Here is a 20,954-nt window from a genome sequence, read left to right as displayed (position 1 = left end):
GGCCTGATGTGCCCTCCTGATTCTTGTATAAAGGACAAGCCTACTGGCTTTTCTAGTTTGCTCTGAATGCTCTATCTTGCATGCTGTAGTTAAAGTTGAAGAGTAGAGCAGATGAAATGAGACTTCCCTGTGTACAAATGCTGGACAATGCAGTCCTCTAAACTTGTTACTGCAAGGTCAAAAGTTAAAGCACTTATGAGTAGAGATGGACCCACACCTAAAATACTGATGGCGAATAGCCCACATATTCTGTGGGTTCAGTCCAGCTCTGCTTATGAGTAGGAAGAATCAAAAGAAAACTTTTATCTTGATCCATATTAAGCCTTTTCTGGATTGAGGAGATGAGATTGTACCAGATAAAAGCCCCAAAACGAGTGCCATGAGAGTGGCTAGGGAAGAAAGGTGTGCCTGCAATAGCTTTAAAAATGTTTTTGAGGTTTTCTTCATCTCGATTGGTGTCTGTTAGTAGGCAGAAAGAAAATGGAAGTGGAATACTACACCTGTTTTTTTGTCATTGATATTTGCTCTGAAAAGTTAAAGTGGCAGAAAATCAGTCAACACGCAGTTCTGTTTCAGGTTTTTTTTTTCTTGGCTTGATTTTTAAGTATGACATCCCCTTTCCTCCTCACTGTCTGGGGATGCAAATGTGCCATAAGACAAGGGACAGCTTAACCTTCTTCATATACCGATTAAAAAAATGCTGAGATTTCGAAAACAAGATTCATTTACAGCTTTCTAAGCTTCTGTTCTTACACAAGAGCTGTTGAAAAACCTTATTTTCAACAGAACATTGACTTCCAGTATATTCTATGAAGCTTTTTCTCTAAGCTACAAGTAGTGGAAGTTGCACAGAAAAAGGCATCCATTTTGGGGGGATTTTGTTTGCTTGTTTACTGTTAATAGGCCTTTGTCCAGTCCTTGGAATTCTGATTTACAACTGCATAATGCACAATAAGTGAATATTCTTTTCAGGAGTTCTTGAAATAGTTTCTTTGATGAACACTGGAAATGGGAGTGTTTTATAAAGGTAAGTTATATCAAGTTATAAAGTTTAGGAAATTTGCTTTCCTGTCTCCGACACTTAAATGCAGAAAAAGTATATTCACATGTTTAAATTCACTTTTGAATGACCAGCATAACTACATTAACAGCACATGTGCATGCATGCACATCCTCTTTATTGGTCTAGCCATCTTCTTGACCAACATACAGAATTTAGTCATTCCCTTTATCTTCCACGAAAGGGAGTTCAACAGATTCTGTTGGTACTGATGCTGTGCAACAGTGGGGTGGGGAAGAAGCAGTTTCTGAGACCATCAATGCTTGGCCCTTTTTTAACCCCCATTCTCCCAGCTATATTAGTGTCCAGCAACCTTGTTTTCCACCAAGACTCAGTGATACCCCTCACTTCACAAGTGCCAGTCATGTGGTGGGAAAAAGAGGATGTCTATAAGAGACAGTAGGAAGGAACAAACATGAAAACAGATTTTTTAAAAACTTTTAAATAGTAAATGCTAGCGCTGAGAAAATAGGCTGATGGAACTGGCTAGGACTAGGTCTGGTGATGGGTGGGTAGGTGCATTACCAGCTTTCTCCTCCCACACAAACAATGTGTTCTGCATCTCAAATGTAATGTGCCATTTTCCCTGCTGTTCCATTATTGATCTCTGGTACCCCTGTGACAACCCACAGTAATCAGCTCCTTGCTGTTCCATTTCAGTTAGGGACTAGGTTCAAATACAAGACTACTAAAATTATCAGGCCTCAGAAATGGTAGAACGGAAGCATATAGGAACCCAAACCACTAGTCACTCTCTGCTCTGGTGGGCAGTTCTGTTGGTTGTTTGAAGATCCTTACAGACAAGTGACTTGTCAATGTGAATGAGAATAATAAAAAAGATAGAAGAAAGAAACACAGTTTATATATCAAGTATAACAATGACATAGGAAGGCTTGTGTAAAGGCTCCGAAATAGCTGAAATTATCTGTATGGGAACCAGTGTGAATAGTTAGGTCTTAGCTTCCTTGGTTTGCCTTGAGTTCAGAGTATAATTGAATATACAGGAATACTGTCTGCCTCTTTGCTCTTTTAGAGTCCTGCTAAATGGAACAAAAGACAATGCAGCCAGCCTAAGTGAAGGTCAAAGCCTGATGAGATCTCGCTGCTGCCCATACTCATATCTTATGCAGTCAACAAGACTATTGGTTCTCTCTAGAGCGCTGCTCCATTACAAACACATTGGCTGGATAGAACAAGTCTCATCTTTTCTGGCCAAATGACCCTGGGGTCTGAGAGTTGCACATTTTTAATTCTACAGTAGTGTCAATGCAGGATTTTGAATTGGTGAGCTAATATTAGTGCATCAAGGCAGCAAAGTATGTTTTTGCACCAGTATTCTTTATGAAAAATGATGTGACTGCTCAAACCTTTTCTCTTACTTTAAGAGGTTATCATTCTCTTTATTCTTGTTTCTTAACTCATGCTTATAAAATTTATTTTAATTTTTTTTTCCTAAATATGGCTTAAGGCTCTCTCATCCTTTATTCCAGAGATTTTATGCAATAGCAAGGACTTGAGTTGTTACCTACTTCCAGAAGGCTCATGGAATTTTTGCCTTTCCTTTTATTCTCAGATGCTGAGAAAAAGAACTAAAGAGGACTCACAGGAACTAAAGCTATTTATCTCCCCACAAAAACCAAATGTGTTTTTGACAGCTATTTCCCCAGCGCTTGGTCCAATAGCAATGCTTCCATTACCGTGAGAGGTGTCACAGTATAATGGACCTGCAGAAAAGGAAACTTTTACTTTTTAAATAAAGCAAAGTTAGGCTAAGTTCATATTATTTCACCAGTATTAATTTGTGTCCCCTCAGGTCACCCAATAAAGTCCCCTCCATAGATTTCTTCATACTCTTCAAATATGTATTGTTACAGGCAGTTATTATGCCCCTATCTATAAATCATGGTCCAGACAAGTTATGCACTATTTAATTAATAACCTCAAGAAATCAATCTTGCCAGCCTCTTTCATTTTTTTCTCTTCTCCTTTGAATTATTTCCAATTGACTGGCATATTTTTGGTATTAAGGTGCCCAGAAATGCGTGTGTATTATCTAACTTCCCCGGATATTTTAATGTTATTTCTCTGTCCTAGCTGGCACTCACTGCACCTCTTTAATATAATCTCAGAATGTAATTAATGTGCTGTTTAACTTTTCTTTTGGATCATTAACAAAGATGTTAAACAAAACCTATCTTGTCACCAGATCCTTCAGCACTCTGTGGGACAGCTCCTCCCAATTTGATACCTTGTTATTTATCATAATGAACCTTTTTAACTGGTCCTATGGTTAATTTCAGCCCATGATATTAAGTTTAATCAATCTCATTTGAATTTGTTTTTTTACATAAGACTATAAAGATGGATTATCAAATGCTTTGCTGCAGTGTAAGGCCACATTCTGTCTGGCACTTCAGGTGCACAAAATGTGTTCCTCCTCTCCAGCATAAGGAGAAAGACAGAATGTAGCTATTTTGCATTCCTTTAGCACAAGCTTTGGGACATGTCTGTGTGCTGTGTCGCCCAAGGAGGATGTGTCCAAATGGACACACTCCAGTAACTGTGAATCATAATTTTGGCACTAAATATTTTGCATCCAGTGCAGTCTCCTTCATTTAAAAATTCAGTTTTAACCCTCCCCCCACTCCAAAAACCCCCCCAAAGTAATTGGGTATCTTGTGACTTCCTCTTGATAAAACTATTCTGTACATCACCCATAGTTTTGTTGCTCACCTTACGATTATGTTATAATGTCATTATATTAATATTCATTCCTTAATTTGGGATTAAAGTTTGTCAGTGGATATTAGTTTCTATGGTTCCTGTCCTCCCTCTCCTCACCACTCCTGTCAGCCAACAGGATGCTTAAGCATGTAAGCAGAGCCATTGAAATCAATAAGACTACTCTCAGTCTTAAGTTGTACACATATTGAAGTGCTTTGATACACTGAGGTCTGAAAAAAACCAATATTATTCCTCCTCCATCCTGTTCTCCATAGCTTTCTGGCACTTGTTTGCCTCTCCATGAATTTTCACAAATGATTTATAGTGGTTTGGTAACCTAATTCCTTTAGACCCCTGGAATGCATATCATGCAGACCTCAAGTTGTGTATTCCTGTACTAGCTGTTTAATAATGATTAAATTGGCAAAGTCCTCATTATACCTAATTTCCCATCTCTCTCTACTTTTCTTGTTAAACTCATTTTCCCATAGTTATTTACTTCATTTTTTAAATTAATTAATTCACCTAGTTTTTTCTAAGGGCTTTTTCCATGGTATTTTTATAGACGTTCTTCTACTCTCTCACTCCTTTGGCCAGCATGATATATTTTGCTTTTTTTGCTTCCCATATATTTCTTCATAAATGTGGGCTGTAGGAACACAGGACTAGAAGGGACCTCCTGATTCAAGTTTTGTCTCCTGCTGTCACAGGCACTGTGTTATGTAATCCCTTTCATAAAGTGATCAAACTCATTCTTAAAATCAGTTTATGGGATTTTCTTGCCCCCTGCTATACCTACTAGAAAATTGTTCTGTAACTTCATTCCTGTGATGGTTAGAAACCTTATACTTTTCATTATGGTCAGTTTTTACTTATTTAGTCTTGTACCAGAGTTGTCCTTTAGCTTATTTAGTTCGTTTTGCTCCACGGTGTTACTGTTTACCTCTCCTGTTGTATTTATAGACAGCAATATTATCCCCTTACAGTCTTCATTTTGTTAGGCTTGATAATCCACATTCTTCTAGTCTCCTTTTTATAAAAAGGTTCTTGACTCTCCCTCCCCTGTTCTGCATCTGTTCCAGTTCTAACCAGAAAAGCACACAGTATTGCAGATGAGTCTCACCGTGGCTTTTTCAGTGGTACTAACACTTCCTTATCTCTCCTGGAAGTACCTCGCTTGATGCATCCTAAGGAGCATATTTGCATTTTTGGTGACTGTAACTCATTGGCAGCTCATGGTCTTGCTGTGATCAATTAGTAAACTTGGGTCCTTCTCCACCTTCTCCTTTAGTTTTACAGCTGAAGGGTCCCATTGTATTGCCGAAGTGTTTGTGGTTAGTTTCCAAGTGCATGACACTGCATTTTCTAATATTGAATTTCAAGCCATTTCTAATTACTCCAGTCCTCAAAGCCATCCAGGTTTTCCTATATGAAATCTTGATCCTCCACCTGTATTGACAGTGCTTCTCAACATGGTCTCGTCAGAAGATTTAATCAGCACATTCCATTTTGTACCAAGACAATTAATGAAAATATTAAATAATGTCAGTCCCAAAACTGATCCTCGAGGAACACACCAGCTCCAATTCTGTGTGCCAAATCCAGGGCCATGCACCAGGTCTGGCCACAAACTGACCTTACATGCTAGACTGATTCAGCTAACAGAACCATGTCATCTTGCTGAACGACTCCTCATATGTCCAGAAATGTGGCGGTGAGAGAGCAATGGCAGTATTAATTGCCATGGCTCTCAGAGCTGCGGCAATTAACACTGCCTCGCTCCCCCCCACAACATTTCCAGACTTGTGGGGTCTATATTTTTCATATATAACGCAAGCCCCACTTTCCCCCAGCTGACTTGTGGGAAGTTGACAGGGTGGGGGGGAAGGTGCACGTTTTATGTTTGGAAAATATGGTAGTTTCCTGTATAGTACCATATCAAAATGTTATTGGTTTCCACGCAGAGGAGGCTGCCTGCGTTTCTTTAGTCTGGGGGGGAAAAATACTGAGTTTAACAAAGAGTGCTATCAGGTTAGCCTGGAGGGATTTCCCTTTGCTAAACCTGTACTGCATTATATCCCATTTTCCCTATACCCCCATGTCTTTATCCTTTCCCTGAAAATCTGTTCTAAACACTTGCACACTATTGAGGTCAGACCTCCAGCTGTTCAAATCACCTTTTTCCCTCCCTTCTTAAATATGAGCATCTGGCTTTCTCCAGCCAGATGGTACCACCCTGATTTAAGAGTGTTGTTAAAAATAATCCTAAACATGCAAGTTAGGTGCCAGTTGTTTCAGAATTCTGGCCTAGAAAAGTTACCAGCTCCCTCCTACTTCAGTGCATTTAACTCCTGGGTTTTTTTTCCCTTCCCCATCTTTGTTGTGGTAATATGTAGTTGTATAGCTTCTTTCTCATCATCCATCTTACCATTGGCCTTGTTCCTCACATTTGCATACAAACATTTCAGTTGTTTCTTACTGATCACCCCCTGTATCTTACCTAAATAACTGCATTGTATTGTATACCTGACTGCCATTCTCCTCACTACTAGCTCTTTTCTTTTCCTTGCTATCCATCCTACTACTCATTGCTATTTTTTGTCATAACTGTGTCCTCATTTGCCTGCTCTTCCTTTTCCTCCTGTATGCTAAAACCAGATATGGAGAATCTCTCAGGTTTCTCCCAGTCATTCTTCCTTCACTTTTCAATTTAAAGTTGCTCTTATCAGTTATGCTAGCCTCAGTCTGAGAGAGCTGTTTCTCCAGGTACTCAAGCAGAGTCCATCCTTTGAAAATAATCTTCCTGTCAATGAATGTATCCTAGTGACTGAACTCCCCAAATCCTCCCGTACAGGATTCATCCTTGAACTATATGTTGATCTTATCTTGTCATACCTTCCCCATGTTTTTGGAGTGATTACAAGAATTCCACTGAAAACACCTGACCTTGCACTCCTTTGAGCATCTTCCCCAGCCTGGCCTAGACATCCTTGATCCTTTCCAAGAGGAATCTTGCAGTGCCATTTGTTCCCTTAAATTATTTTTTCCTTGCTTGCTTTAGGAACCTTTTAAACATCATGGTTGCAGTCCTGGAAGAGGATACAATGTACCCCTATGAGACCGTACATCTTTTTGTTTTCTGAATCTGCTCTGGTAATCTGTCTTCTCTCATCTTGCGGCAAGCTTTCCTCTTTCTTGTTCCATCATCTTCTGTCTCTGTCTGTTCCCTTTTCTTTATTCTCTGGTGGAACAAGCCTTTTCCTTGATACTGCTTCCAGTCTCTTCATCTGTCTTGTCTTCATGGTTCAAGGGTTCTAAGCTGTGCCCTCTAGGTGTCTCCTTCTTCAGAAAATGCCTGTGAATTGTCAGTGTTATAGGCAGCCTCATCTCTCCTCTCATTCATCATGTGCTAAAAACTCTGTCTGAACTCAGTCAACTGCATCTCCTGTTCCCAGATCTTCTCTATCTTGAGCTCTGTGAGGAGGCGGTGCATGAATGTGTATTTTCTGTGAGGAGCATAGTCTAGCTTCAGCATCCAGTCATCTTTAATCATGCCATGCTTTGGGTCTTCTCCATTGCTGAGCAGTTGCCATCATTGTCCTCCTTGTTGCAAAAACACAGAAATAAAAGTAAAGCCCTCCCCTAACTTGAACTCCCTTGCAAACTCCCCGGTTTGCTGATCCTCAGGGGTTCCTGAAAGCTTAGCTTTTCATGCCTTTTGCCTGAGTCTGCCCAACCCTGTAAGTAACTAGGCCCAGGAGAGATCAACCACTCAGCCTGTGAGTAGCAAAGTTTGTTACATTCACAAGTTAGGGACAGACATTCAAAAAGTCTGAGCCTGAATTGATTCAATCTTTGCAGGTTAGTTTAACCTGGCTAGACTGAACCAGTTTGTAACCAGACAGACATTCTCTCTGGACTGAGGAAATTCAGGTACATGCCTGCAGTGGCTCAGGCTAGAAGCCAGGGGGTGCTAGAGCAGCCCTCCCTTCCCTTGTACAGTACTGAGCGGGGGGGTGGCCAGGCCCCAGCAGGACATTCTGATTATGGAGGTCTGCCAGCACCATCCCAGGCTTTTGCCTGCTTGCTGCTCAAGGGGCAGGAGTGTTGGCAGACCCCAGACCCATGCTAGCACTGTGAGGTAAGGGGGTGGGGAGGGGTTCAGTTCATGCATCTGTTGATGATGTGGAGCTTTTCAATCTCCCTCCCTGCTTCTTTATACTATCTGCAGCAAACTGATAGGCAAGCGAGCAAACAGGGGGCTGATAACAGTCTTTAGCACTTCATCAGCAAAACAATAGCCCCTCTCCATTAATTCAAACTCTTCTTAAACAGCTCACTGGTTGACCTGTTGATTAGCTCCAAACAGCCCTAAGTGGTTACTGTTCTCTCTGCCTGTCCCACTGAAATTGGAGATGCACACACATCTGCATTAGCTAGCCTACCACATGCCTAGGATCCATGGGGCTGGGGTCCCCGCTGTGGGAGATGGGAGGAAGGGAAGGAGAGGGGGATTTCCTGCTTGAGCAGCCGGGGGGGTAGGGCAGGGGGAAGCCAGGCAGACGCTGCTGTGCCTGCAGGTCTCTGCCGAAGCTCCAGCCAGGGAGCAGAGAGGAGGGGCCAGCCCTGCTGTGGAGCAGAGAGCCCCGCCCAGCCTAGAGAGCATGCCAGGATGCTGGGGGTGTCTGGTTTATTTTAAACCAGCAAGGGGTCTGGGACGACATTGCATAAATTGGTTTGAGCCAAATCAGTTAAGTCTGTTACTGCATTCAGCCAGGTTTATCTCAACCTGGTTTCAGCCATTTTCAAACTGGCTTATGTGCACTGAACATCTGTTCTGTTACCGGTTTAAACCAGTTTCTGATCACTTCAACTGGTTTGTGTGTAATGTCTGTCCTTAGCCCCTGTAGCTAAAGTACATACCACAAGCTGCAGCTAAACAAGCCTCCATCCAACTGATACATGTTCACTGACCCAGTGAACTTTGTCTTTTTCTTAGCTGGTTCAGGTCCTATACCCAATAACCAAATACCCTGTTACCTGCCTTCCATTGGCTGTTACAGTAGATTTGTGACTCTCTTGGTTCTTTGCTTAATACCTTACATGTTCTCTAGTTCCTTTACAAATATTTTTTTTCTTCTTCACCTCTTTGAGCAAACTGTGCTGAAGCTACATTGACTGTCATTTGGATTTCAGTTTTGTAATGCAATTGTGAACTGCTGAATTTTGTTTATAGTAGTGCTGCATTTTCCAGTCTTTCTCTACACACATTGTAATACATCCTTTTGCGCCATGTTCAACAGTCCCTTAATTTTTAAATTTTTAATGTAGTATTCTTAAATGTGTACTTCGGTGTTCTCTGGACCTCTTCCTTTCTACAATTAATTACATTGTTGCTCACAAAAATATGGGAATTGACATATCAAAGGAAATGACTTGTTCATCTTGTTCTGCATCTTTCCTATGTTACTTACCAGTGCCAGGTACTTCAGTGGAAGGTTTAAAATAATGCATCTGGTCAACTGTACAGAGCTGTTCCACTGGATGAAAATTCCTTCCTGACCGTAGCTGGCAGTCAGCTTGTATCCTGAAGCATGATGATTTTCCTCTCTCCTGTTATTTTTAAACCTGACTAATGCAGCTGCATATGTTGTTCTTATATAAATGTGTAATCCTTTTTTAATCTTACTGAAACATTTGTTTCTGTAATCTCTTGTGGCAAAGAATTCTACAGACTGAGTATAGATAGCATGAAAAAGAAGATGCCTCCTGTTGCATATTTTAAATTTGCTGCCTGTCACGTTAAGCTACTCCTTGATTTTTGTGTTATGCAACAGGGTGAATGGGGAGCCCAATTAACTTTTACTGCTTTATTTTTCTTTACCTTGGAACCCTTGTTTGAAAACAAATAATCTTAGTCTTCAAATCTATATATGTTTGTAAATCCTGCTCCTTTTTGCTTCTAATCAGGTTTGTTCTATTCCTCTAGACTCTATTCTCTTACTGAGATGAGATGACCAGAATAGAATTTGGTGTGAAACTAATGTTTAATTTTTATTTAATACCACTTTATCTTAATTGTGTTTTATCCTTTCTCAATACATAAAAGATCTCTTTTTAGTGCTGTTCATTGAGATGGCATCTTCATAGAGGTTCTAAGTGATTTCTAGTGCCATCTTTATCAGTTTCTATCTTATTTATAATCTCTAATAACACACATTATTTTGATCAGCATGCCAGCATATATCTAGTGAGCTTCCTGTACTTCTTTTGTCTTATCAGATCAGTTTTCTTAGAACCTTCCAGGTTGCCTCATAATTATCTGTTTCAGTACAATAAAAACTCGGTTGTTACTTAATCTGTCCACTTGGCTGTTGATTATATTTATTAACGTTCTGCAAGGAAAGGTGAGCCTTCCTCTTTTAAGTACTCATCCCTAGAGTTCATTTCCTCCTCCCCTGATTCCTCTCCTTCTTCTCTCCCCCCCCCCCCAAGCTTCCTTCCACATTGACATCTTCAGTGTCTTGACTTCCTGTCTCTCTACTAGAGTTTGAGTACATGGCAGTAGGGTGATCACTCATCCCAAATTCAGTGGGACAGCCCTAAAATGGGAACATCAAGTGCCAGTCCCAGGCTGAATGACTCTAGGACAGCATTTGTTCTAGATTCCTAGTATCATGTGCTGGAATCTTGGTTTTCTGTTCACTGCAGAAAAATGTGAGAGAAAGCTGGGTTCCCCTTGCAGGCTGGCAGGGTTCCAGCCTGCAAGGGGCTGCTTGGAGCAGGGGAGAGCTGGAGGCAGGGGTGCCATGTTTGTGTGTGCGTGTGCACATGCACATGGCTGGGAATACAGCCAGGCAGTGTGGAGAGCAGCTCCCTGCAGGTAAGTCTGTGGCGGGGGGGGAGATTGAAGCCCCCACAGTGAGGGAAGGAGTGGGGCAGGGTTGGCAGTTGGGGCTAGGGGTGCTGCTCAGCTAAGGTGGTGCGTGGGGCCCAGGGCTGGGATGGGAATACATGGCTGTGGGGCTTGGCTGGGGAGTGGGACAGAGCCACAGGTGGCTCCTCTGGGGGGTGGCTCCCCACTGCTGCATGCACTCCCAGGGAAGGGGCATGGAAGAGCAGGGGCCGCTCCAGACTTGTGCACAGGGTGGGGGCAGATGCAGGCTGCTTGCTGCGAACTCGGGGTTCCACACTCTACTGCCCTTTCCCAGGGACCTCCACAGCCCAGCAAGCAAGACCCCGCATACAAAGGCAGAGAGACTTGGTGGTGCTGCTGCTGCTAGGAGCCCCGTGTGGGCTGCACCACCACTGGCCCTGCTGCTGTCAAGCAGACACGGGGTGCCTCACCATGGTGGTGTGGGGCTCCCAGGAGGAGGGCAGCAGGGTGGGGAGCCCCGAGCTTGCAGCAGGCAGCCCACATCCGTCCCCACTCCCTAGGGGCTTGGCTCAGCTCTGCTCTGGCTGTGCCCCCAGGAGGATAGGGCTTGTGTCCCACCTTTCCATTTTTAAAAGGTAGTCATCCTACATAGCAGGATTTTTCACTTTGGTTACCAAGTTTTCTCAGTAACATTTATGATAAATTTGTGAAAAACCTGTAAGATAAAAAGGAAAGTTCTCTAGCTAGTGCAGAAAGGTAAGAGGATATGTCTGTCACTGTCCCATGCAACTTGAGGGCCATCGGAATAATTTTTTTCAGTCCATCATCCCTTATCCTAAGACGGGAAGAATCAAAAAGCCTCTTTTAAAGTTTCCTACACTGTGCTGTTGCCTATATCATCATCACCAATGACATGTTACTATTATATGTTGCTAAAATATAAAATCCTAAATGTACGTGGCATTTTGCAGTTGCTTTAACGATGATGTCCCTGCGCCAAGGAGATTTATATAATTTAGGTTTCAGTGTTGCTAGAAAAACCCCAAGCAACCCCATTGCATATCTATGCTGAGAACTTCAGTCACTGACTTCTTTTTTCTTGACCTGTGCTGATATTGTCACGTTTTATTGGCCCTTGTTAGAATGTTATCAAATTCACCATTGATTATGAAAGTGGCATTGTTTGTTACACTGTTTTCTCCAGAGAGAAGAATACATATACCTGTAAAGTGGTTATGTATTTTTGTTCTCAAGATGTTGTCTGTGAGGTTATTTGGGAGTTCATATGCTGTTTTCCAGGTAATTCTCTCTTACTATACTGGGATACAGGAGAAAATGTCTTTTCTCCTAACAGAGAGGTGGACTACAAATGTGGAATAGTACAAGTTTAGAACTGCCTTTCTCTATGACTTCCTCTCCCCCTTGGTTAATTCCTAGCCTCTTTCTTTTCTTGTTGAAAAGTGCATTTGCAAGGTCTGACTTGATTCATTGCTTCCTTGGTGGCAATCTCATTCAGACAGAAAATAGTGAGTCTGTTTAATCTATTTCTCTAACTTAAAAATAAGGTGAAGATAATTCTTAATTGACTTTGAGCTATTTGTATTATTGGATTTTCATGTCCCTTTCATTTCACTCATCCTTTGACCAAGGCGCTGTACCAAAAAAGAAAAAAAAAGAAGACAAAATTGAGATTCTGCTGATGTGGTTTTGAGGGGGAAAGTTGGTTTAAATTAAATTTTGCCATTTTCCCATTAAGTGTGGAGTGTTAAAGCGGTCTAAGTGGACTGATTAGAGCACAGCTCTTGTAGTTATTCTCTTACTGTTTGACTCTTCACAACACCTGCATTTGCACAGTACTGTTCATCTTCAAAGTGCACTGCAGCTCATTACCGATAATGCTCACAAGCACCTTAGTGTGTTGCTAATATAGTCTCAACTCTAATTTTAAGTTTGCATAATAACCTAGGGTGTCTAAGACTTATTGAGAAGTTTCTGTCATATTTAAACTGTGTGGTTTTTTGGTTCGTTTTTTTAAATCTGACCCTGTGGTGTTTTAGTCTCATGCAAAGCATGAAAAGTAATGGATGTTTAATTGACAAGGCTGATATGAGAAATATATGACTAGCATAATGAAAAATAAAGTGAGAATTTTAGTTTTGCTGCTAATAATCTAAGACACTGCTAGTAACAATGTCCAGGATTTTCTTTCCTAGAAGACTGATTTAAATAATCTTTTAATTATGGTATCAGAGGACATTGTTCAGGTGGCATTAAAAGTTGTATACTTTTCCTGAGTTGAACAGTATTTGGTACACGTATAAGCTTGTTTTTCCTTCAGAATTTCTGTTGGCATGTCAATATCTAAAAGCTCACCTTGGTTTTTATGGAATGCAAGTGAACTATTTGTGCTTCTCTCAGTGTGTTTATCCCTAATTACTGGGCCTATATTATCCCCCAGTTAGGTACAGGAAGCAGGTAAGCTGCAACAAAATTAATGTGTCTTGGAGAAGTTTAAAAAAAAGTAAGTTTGCTTTTTATTTTAGCAGATTTTATCTGCTTAGCCAGAAATCTGTTACTTGGCTAAGTACAAATAGTCAAAAAGCCCAAGGCGGAATCAGTTCAGTCTGTAGCTTTTTCTAAACTGAGTAGATTGAACGGATAATGAGCTGACTTGACGTTCAGTTTTCAGTTGGGAAAGGCCTGCACTGACCCAGACCAAAAGGCATGGGGTGCTAGATCAGGCTTCCCAGCCTGCCCCAACAGGGGGAAAGAGCCCCCCTCCCAGTGCTGGCCCCCCAAGCCAGGTGTTTGGCCACAGGAAAAATCTCATACCTCCCTAGGCCATCCTGAGATTCCCCCAGCCTAGGTCTGCCCAGCTTCAGGGGGACAGGCGAAGGTAATTCCCCCTGCAGGGGAGTGGAGGAAAGGAGTCCCCACTCCCAGTTGTCAAGCCTAGTGTCTGCCCACATGGGGGGAGCCCCGCACTGGGGATCCCCTCAGCCCTGGTCTACCCAGCTGCAGGGGGAGGTGATTTCCCCCTGACCTGGGCCAGCCTGAGTCACTGATGCACAGGAGGGAGGGGGGAACAAAGCCCCCATCCCTGTCTTGGCCCTCCAAGTTGGGGTCTTCCCAACCTACTTCCCCCCTACCCAGCTCTGCTGCACAGCACAGGCCGCTCAGTGTGTCCCACCAGAGCCTGGCACCAGCAGCAAACAGCAAGATGTACTGGGCAGCTCAGAGAGCTTGCACCGGTTGGTGGGGCCTGATCCTGCCCTCTACAGAGAACTCCTGTCCTTAATGCCCAGTGCAAGCTCCCCAGGCTGCCTTGTGCATCTTGCTAGCTGCTGCTTGTACCAGGCAGCAGGGATGGGAGTGCTTTGTAGAGGGTAAAATCAGGCCCTGCCACTTGCCGCAAGCCCCCCAGGCAGCCCGGTCATCCCGCCGGAGCCCAGCAACAGCAGCAGCTGGCAAGATGCGCTGGGCAGCCCCAGGGGCTTGTGCCAGGCAGCGGGGCCCGATCCTTCTTTCTATGGAGCCGGCCCAGCTGAGCAGGGAAAGCACCCTGGGGTCTGTCCCTCCTCCCCTCCCCCAATCTGGGAAGACCCCAGCTTGGGGGGCCAAGACCAAGATGGGGGGCTTCGTTTCCCCCTTCCCTCTGCACATCAGTGACTTGTTCCAGCCCACCTTCATGTAGGGGGATGAGGGGGAAATCATCCTTCACAGCTGGGCAGACCAGATGCTGGGCTCAGGGGCCACTCAGGACAGGAGGACTCCTTTCCCCCTGCCCCTAGGGGGTCAGTGACTCACGCTGGCCTCTCCTGTGGGGCAAAGGCAACACTTACAGACTTACACATCAGGGCTGGGGGAACTGGGGCCGGGGGCTCTATCCCTCCACTGCTCCCTGCCTCCCCACACGAGACTGACAGGTACAGGGAGGACCAGGCTGGGGAGCAGAGGCATTGCTGCCTCAGCTCCATGACAGCTGTGGAGTGGAACTGGCCTCAGCTCATCCAGAGCAGACAGCACAGGCAAGGCTATCCTGCCTGCCCTGTGAGGGGAGTTAGCAGGGGAGCCCCAATGCATTCTAGGATGCTGGGAGACTGGGACATAACTTGAGTCAGGAGGGGATCTGGGACAGAAGTTCCATAGACTGGTTTAACTTAAATCAGTTATGTCTGATAATACATCCAGCCAGGTTTATCTTAAACTGGGTTTGGCCATTTTGAAACCAAATTATGTGCGCTGAACTTATGCACTGTTACAGGTTTAAAGTGGTTTCTGATCACTTATACTGTTTCTGTCCCTAGTGTTTATGTTCAGCTTTTGAATACTGTTAGAGACAGTTGATGTTTTGTACTGAAGGATACAATTTGCACAGTAAAAAGAAAAGTTTATTGTTCCTTAAAATGTAAAATGCAACAGGAAAAATTATTAGAATAAACATTAGGACAAGTGAACATTCAAGGTCCATCACTAGTAGGGATGCATGTTTGCCCACTTAAAAATAGTTTTGTGGGTCCCATCCTGATTCTTGCCTAATCTGTTGTTAAGAGAGCTGACCTTTTCAGTTTCACAGCATCTGCACTTCACTGAGAAGTGTCAGCATAAAGCCAAGGTCCACCAAAGCTAAATCCCAGTAGCTGGTCTTATCTTTCATGTGGGGAGGTCAAACTAAATGAAAGTGCCTTTGAAAATGCCTTAAATTTTCAAGTTGAATTCTAACACTGGCCCCAAGAGAAGCCCAAGAGCATCTATTGATTCTACATTTTTCAAAGGTACTTTGTCAAAACCTGAATCAAAAGTCCAGGGACCTGAATAAAGTTTAAGTGACTTGCACAGTTACAAATACCACTTCCCTTTTGACAGCTGCCACCGTCTCCTATTTGACTATATGCGCACACATGTTTATAGTGTGGGTTCACAGCGTTTTTTATGGTTTTGGGGATAGGGCAGCTTTTGTGTGTTAGTTCAGCATGGAGCACCCAGGTGGCTGTTTTCCCCTCATTTACCAACTTGGTAGGGTGCTGTCTTTGAAAGGTCATTGTCATCACCCTCCTGTCCTGGAGGGAAGGCAGCCAGCTTCAAGCAGACCTTAAGCAGTTAAAGGGAACAGACTTATACCAATGCAGTTACCATCCTATTGTTAATAAAAATTCCCCAAGATTGTCTCAAGAGTCGTGCAAGGACCTCTGCAGGGACTTCTCAAGCAGAAGCATTAGAAACAAGTTGTTATAGCTACTAATAATTGGGGAAAGGAGTCAATGTGTCCTTACAGTAGGAAGATTCTGTAGTCAGTTTTGGAACAGATGAGAGGCTTTTAATATGTGCAGCCCACTTACACAGTCATCAGAGTTTGAATACGGCTGAGGGGGTTAACTGTCTTCCTGTCCTCACTGAAGAGTTAGTGAGTAGGTGGTTGGTGAGACATAGGAGCTTTCTTTAGATTTTAGCAGTGTGTGAACCACTCAGCCTCAGAAACACTTATACACATCTGAAAATTCATCATGGTCCTTGTTGTCTTCCATGTCAAGAAGAGTTAAGAAAAGGAGGGAAAAGAATAACCAGGTTGAGTTAGAAACTGGAGTGAGAGGAGGAGGAGATAAGAGTGTGCTGTAAGAGAAATTAGGTGGGGAAAAAAGAGATTTCTAAATATATAAGGGATGAGAAGGGTAAAAATAGAGAGAGGCAGACTTATTTGTTTTCTAGCAAAACAAACTCCCTCCCTCGCTCACCCTCTCAGAGTAAGGTAATAGTCCTTCCTTTGGATATTATACATTAGGTGCACTTTCTTGTTGAAAATTCAAAAGTTATGTTAGATGGCTCAGACTGGAGGTCTGAAAATAAGCTGTTCTTCTGATGCAGTGATCTAATGCTTATGGCTTCATAAACTGAGCAAACCAGGTGTGTTACTCCAGCTGAGTCAGCCAAAGACCGTAAAACATTTGCTTTGGCAGTGTTCTGTTGAGAGCGGATAGAAGACCCTGTTCCTTTCAGATTTGCTGACTCTGGAAGGGTTATCTCTGCACTGGAAAAATCAGATCTGGCAATGTCTGTGAAGGGTGGCTTTACTTCTTCCCTCATTCAGCTCAAGAATGGTGCCTTGCCAGTGTGGGCTGCAGAGTAAAGCATGGTTGATATCTGATAGAATAAGGGATTGGGCACAGTTGGGTATTAACTGTGCTTTACTAGAACTAATGTAGAAATATGTTCATCCAGACCACAATAAAAAAAAAAAGGAAACCATATTCATTATAAGTGAGGGTGGGGCTGCATTTGACATTTTTGTAAATTAAGTTTCATTGACTTTGTGTTGAAATAGTCTATTAAGTCTGGCAAACTCCTTTTACCACACTGTTTTTCTGCCAACAAAAATAGTTTCACTTAAGTGTGTTTGATACACTTCATAACTGCTGTAGAAGAATGGGATGACATGTCTCTGTATGACTTCCATCAAGGAGAAGAGATTGTTTTTGCAATAAAATGTTGCTTAATCCAGTCGGATTAGGGACCTCTACATTTGCTTTGATTGTGCCCAGAGAGAGAAAGAGAGGTGTTTTTAAGCCTTCCCCCCCCCCTCCCCCCCCATTACATTTAAAGCATGATTAGCCAGGTAGTCAGGTCTTAAATTGTGACCCAGCCACACGCTCAACAAATGAATGGCATGATAAAATAAGCAATATGTTACAAAGTTATTCCCCAGAAAATCTGTAATAACTTTGTAGTTTGTTCTAATCATGCCATTTAATTGAATATGTGGCCAAGTGCTCCCTTGCGGTTGAGAGCCCCATCAACTGAAGGGCTCCCAGCCACAGGGGTGCACCACCTGCTGCCAGCCCCACAGCTGACAAGGCTTGCAATGGTGGCAGTGTTGTCAGCTGTGGGACCTGCCAGGGGGAACGCTGCCTCCCCTGCAAGCCGCCTCAGCTGCAGGCTTAACAGTGGGGGCAAGTGTCTTCAGCTGCAGGGCTGGCAGCAGAGGCCATGGGAAGAACACCGGCGCCACTGCGAGACTCACAGCCATGGCAGCATTCCCCTCAGGCCACTCACAAAAACTTTTCTTCTCAGAGCCTTATCCTTAGAATATATATACATGCGTTGCAGGAGGCGTGACTGTAGGATTGCGCATTATCGCTAGTGCAGGGGGAGCCTGGGATCACAATCCTGATGGCTTGGCTCCCATGGTGAGAATACTGCCACACTGTGAGTGTCATGAGGTGCAGGGCTCACAGCAAGAGCAGGGTGAGGGAATGCTGCTGCTACTACTGCAAGACCCACACCTCCGGAGGCTCTCAGTGGGGGCAAAGTTCTCCCCACTGTGAGTCCAGCAGCCCCCAGTGAAAGTCCTGCAGCTGACAATGCTCGCTGCAGGGGCAGCAATCCTGGTGCTACCCCTGCTGCGAGCACTGCAGCACATGTGGACTGCGAGACTCACAGTGGGGCAGTGAGGAAAACCCTGCCAAGCTTGCCACATCAGCTGCAGGGCTTGTTGGCACAGGGGCCAGTGCAGGGGGAGCCTGAGATAGTGATCCCAGGCTCCCCCTGCACCAGTGATAAGGCATGATGAAATCTAAGGCATGATCCCACAATTGCACCTCCTGCCATACATGTGGAAGGGGGCCCTAAATGGACCAGTTTGACATTGTGGGGCTTAAAGAACTAAGGAGATGTAAGATTAGATAAGCAAGCATTTAACACAGTGGTCTCCAACCTTTTAAGTAGGAGATCACCTTTGGCATTTAAAAGCAATGCAAGATCTACCGTGCTGTGCCGCTACCCTCTCCCCCCCCCCACCCAGTAGGTAAGTCTGTGGGGAGGGAAGGGGGGGGGGGCAGATCGAGGCAAAGGGAGAAAAAATTATATGGGGGCATGCCTCCCCAACAGGTAAGTCCCACCCGGCCAAGGCCCCACTCAACATACCCCTGCTCCTATCTCTGCAGCACTGTCCTTCACCGCGGGGGCCTCGATCTAGCCCCTGCCCCTTCTGTCCCCCATGTACTGACCTGCTGGACTGGGGCACATGCATGCATGCCTGCAGGCACTTAGCCCCCCACCCCAGCCTTGGATCTACTCCAAGAGGCTCTGAGATCTACCACAAGAGGCTCCAAGATCTACTGGTGGATCGAGCTCCATTGGTTGGTGACCACTGATTTAGCAGTTTGTAGAAAACAGTGGGTAGGTGCAGCTCTCCCCATGCTCTCAGTAAAGTAGTAATTATCTTGTAATGACTTCTGTTATGCAGTAGAAACTTTGAAATGTCAGGTTACTTGTCTTGGTACTAGAACTCCTCCTAGTGCCATATAACTTTTGTTTTACCATAATTGATTTCTGATAGGTTTTTCATTACTAAAGAGACATTTTTGATTTAGAGGGAGATTGACAACGCTGTGAGATTCAGCTGGATCCCAACCCTTAATCAAGAGTAATGTTTGGACTCGGTAGTCTTTAGATTTTGGTCCCAAATGATGTGAATTTTATGACACTGTTTGTTCTTGTAAAATTTTAGCTGTATATAACCTGGCAAGTGCTATCTGAATGTAAGTGCAGTAGAAATTCATAAGTTGGTAAATTCTTCCCTTCTGGTTTTGAAGGTGGCCAAAAAATATTAAAAGCCTTGGGGCAGCTCTGTGAAGAGGAGTTGAGACTAATTCAAGAATAATCCTTAGTGATAGTCTTATGCAGTAATGAGACTTTAGTGAAGTTCGCCCGTAACATGGATGACATTAAATTACCGTTTGAATCTGTTACATAGACTATGATAGTCACCGCTTTGTTTAGGTTCAGCGACGGCCTTAAAGATTTAGTCATTGCTTGCATAAGAATGGCAGTTTCACTTCCTATGACTTGTCATTTTAGGGCTTCTTCAGTAAACGTCTGAAAGGCTCCATCAAGAGGACAAAGAGCCAGTCAAAGCTGGACAGGAATACAAGCTTCCGTCTACCATCTCTCCGTAACGCTGATGACAGGTACAATTCTATATACCTTCCTAAAAACAGACCTTGATTGCAACTCTATGCTTGCAATAGAGCTTGAAAAAGTGTGCTAGTCATTTATAAGCACATGCGCAAACTGAGTGGAATGAGGGGCTCTGAGAGTCTCTCTTTGTTTTTAAGGTACATGTTTCTGTCCTTTTAATTCTTAAATTGTTACATAGTGTTTGTCATTCATAAGTGTATTGATCTTGTAGGACATTGTTTCACTACCAACCTTAGAGGAGTTGACAAAAGAGTTGACATAAGCATCTTAAGTAAAATATCTTCTTGTTCTTTAGCACCTACCTCTCTTTCTGGATCACCAAACAAGTTCAAAGCATTAAGTTCCATAAACCCTTAGAGAAAATTGTTCTGATGTATGCAAACCCTAGCCTCCATGCACTGGTGCAGTGTAGCTACATAAATGGTTGCACCCCTTTATTGATATTTTCATACCACTGCAACTCCTTGATACTTCTACGTGCACAGTGTATGAAGGAAAAGTTGTACCGATGTGCTGAAATCAGCGTAATTACTGGTGTAAAACCTCAACACACACAACAGTGCAGCTCATTTATAGTAGGTGTTTGTGCTAGTGTCACTGAGTGATGTAGTGGTGTGAAGTTCTCTAATGGAGATACAGGGTCTGTTTTTCAGAAAACTGGAGGACATAGGGTCACCACTCCCCAAATTAGGTAGTTAGTGTGGTTATATGTATACCATAACTTCCCTCAGGAATATGTTTGATTTTTGCTGGTAGCTTGTTTACCAGCTTCAGATCTGTTTTTACTAACACTTTGATCAAGTGTCTCTATCATCTTAATTAGAACCCAAAAGCATGTTATTCTATAAGGGTGCGTCCACACGAGCATGCACGTGCCTCTTGCCCTGCCTCAAACCCCTTTGAGGTGGGCAACAGCATGCACGTGCCTCTTGCCCTGCCTCAAACCCCTTGGAGGGGGGCAACAGGCATGTGCGGGAACAAAAAAATGTTCCCTGCGCTGCAAACTTGCAGCGCGCGGAGAAAATTAGACCCCTGGATATCCAGGTGTCTAAAAAAAAGCAAAGTATAAAAAAGCGGGGCAGGGCACAGTCCCTGACCATGCCCTGAGGCAACCGGTTGCTGGGTCCTCCAAAGAGACACTTTGGCTGCCACAGTGTCTCTGTGGATGCCCCTTGCCCTAGTGCTGAAACGCGGCTGGTGAGCCCGTGTGTTTCAGCACCAGGGCCCTGGTGCCAGTAAGTAAGGGGTCGGGGGAGCTGGACGAGGGGTGAAGGGACTGTGGGGGGGACCCCTGCTGGGGCCGGCCCCTCCCCTGCCAGC

The 20,954-nt window shown here is 43.8% G+C and overlaps 1 protein-coding gene across 1 annotated transcript in view; it reads left to right on the top strand.

Annotated features, from left to right (window-relative positions):
* RASAL2 (RAS protein activator like 2) overlaps positions 1–20,954 on the top strand; it is a 178,876-nt gene that overhangs the window by 106,879 nt on the left and 51,043 nt on the right. The window contains exon 5 of the mRNA XM_025214769.1: positions 19,515–19,624. Coding sequence (XP_025070554.1) covers positions 19,515–19,624 — 110 coding nt within the window. The remainder of the gene's footprint in view (positions 1–19,514; positions 19,625–20,954) is intronic.

The sequence above is a fragment of the Alligator sinensis genome, unplaced genomic scaffold (genome assembly GCF_000455745.1).
Source record: "Alligator sinensis unplaced genomic scaffold, ASM45574v1 scaffold293_3, whole genome shotgun sequence".
NCBI classification, from domain to species: Eukaryota; Metazoa; Chordata; order Crocodylia; family Alligatoridae; genus Alligator; species Alligator sinensis.
This window is presented reverse-complemented; position numbering and strand designations above follow the sequence as displayed.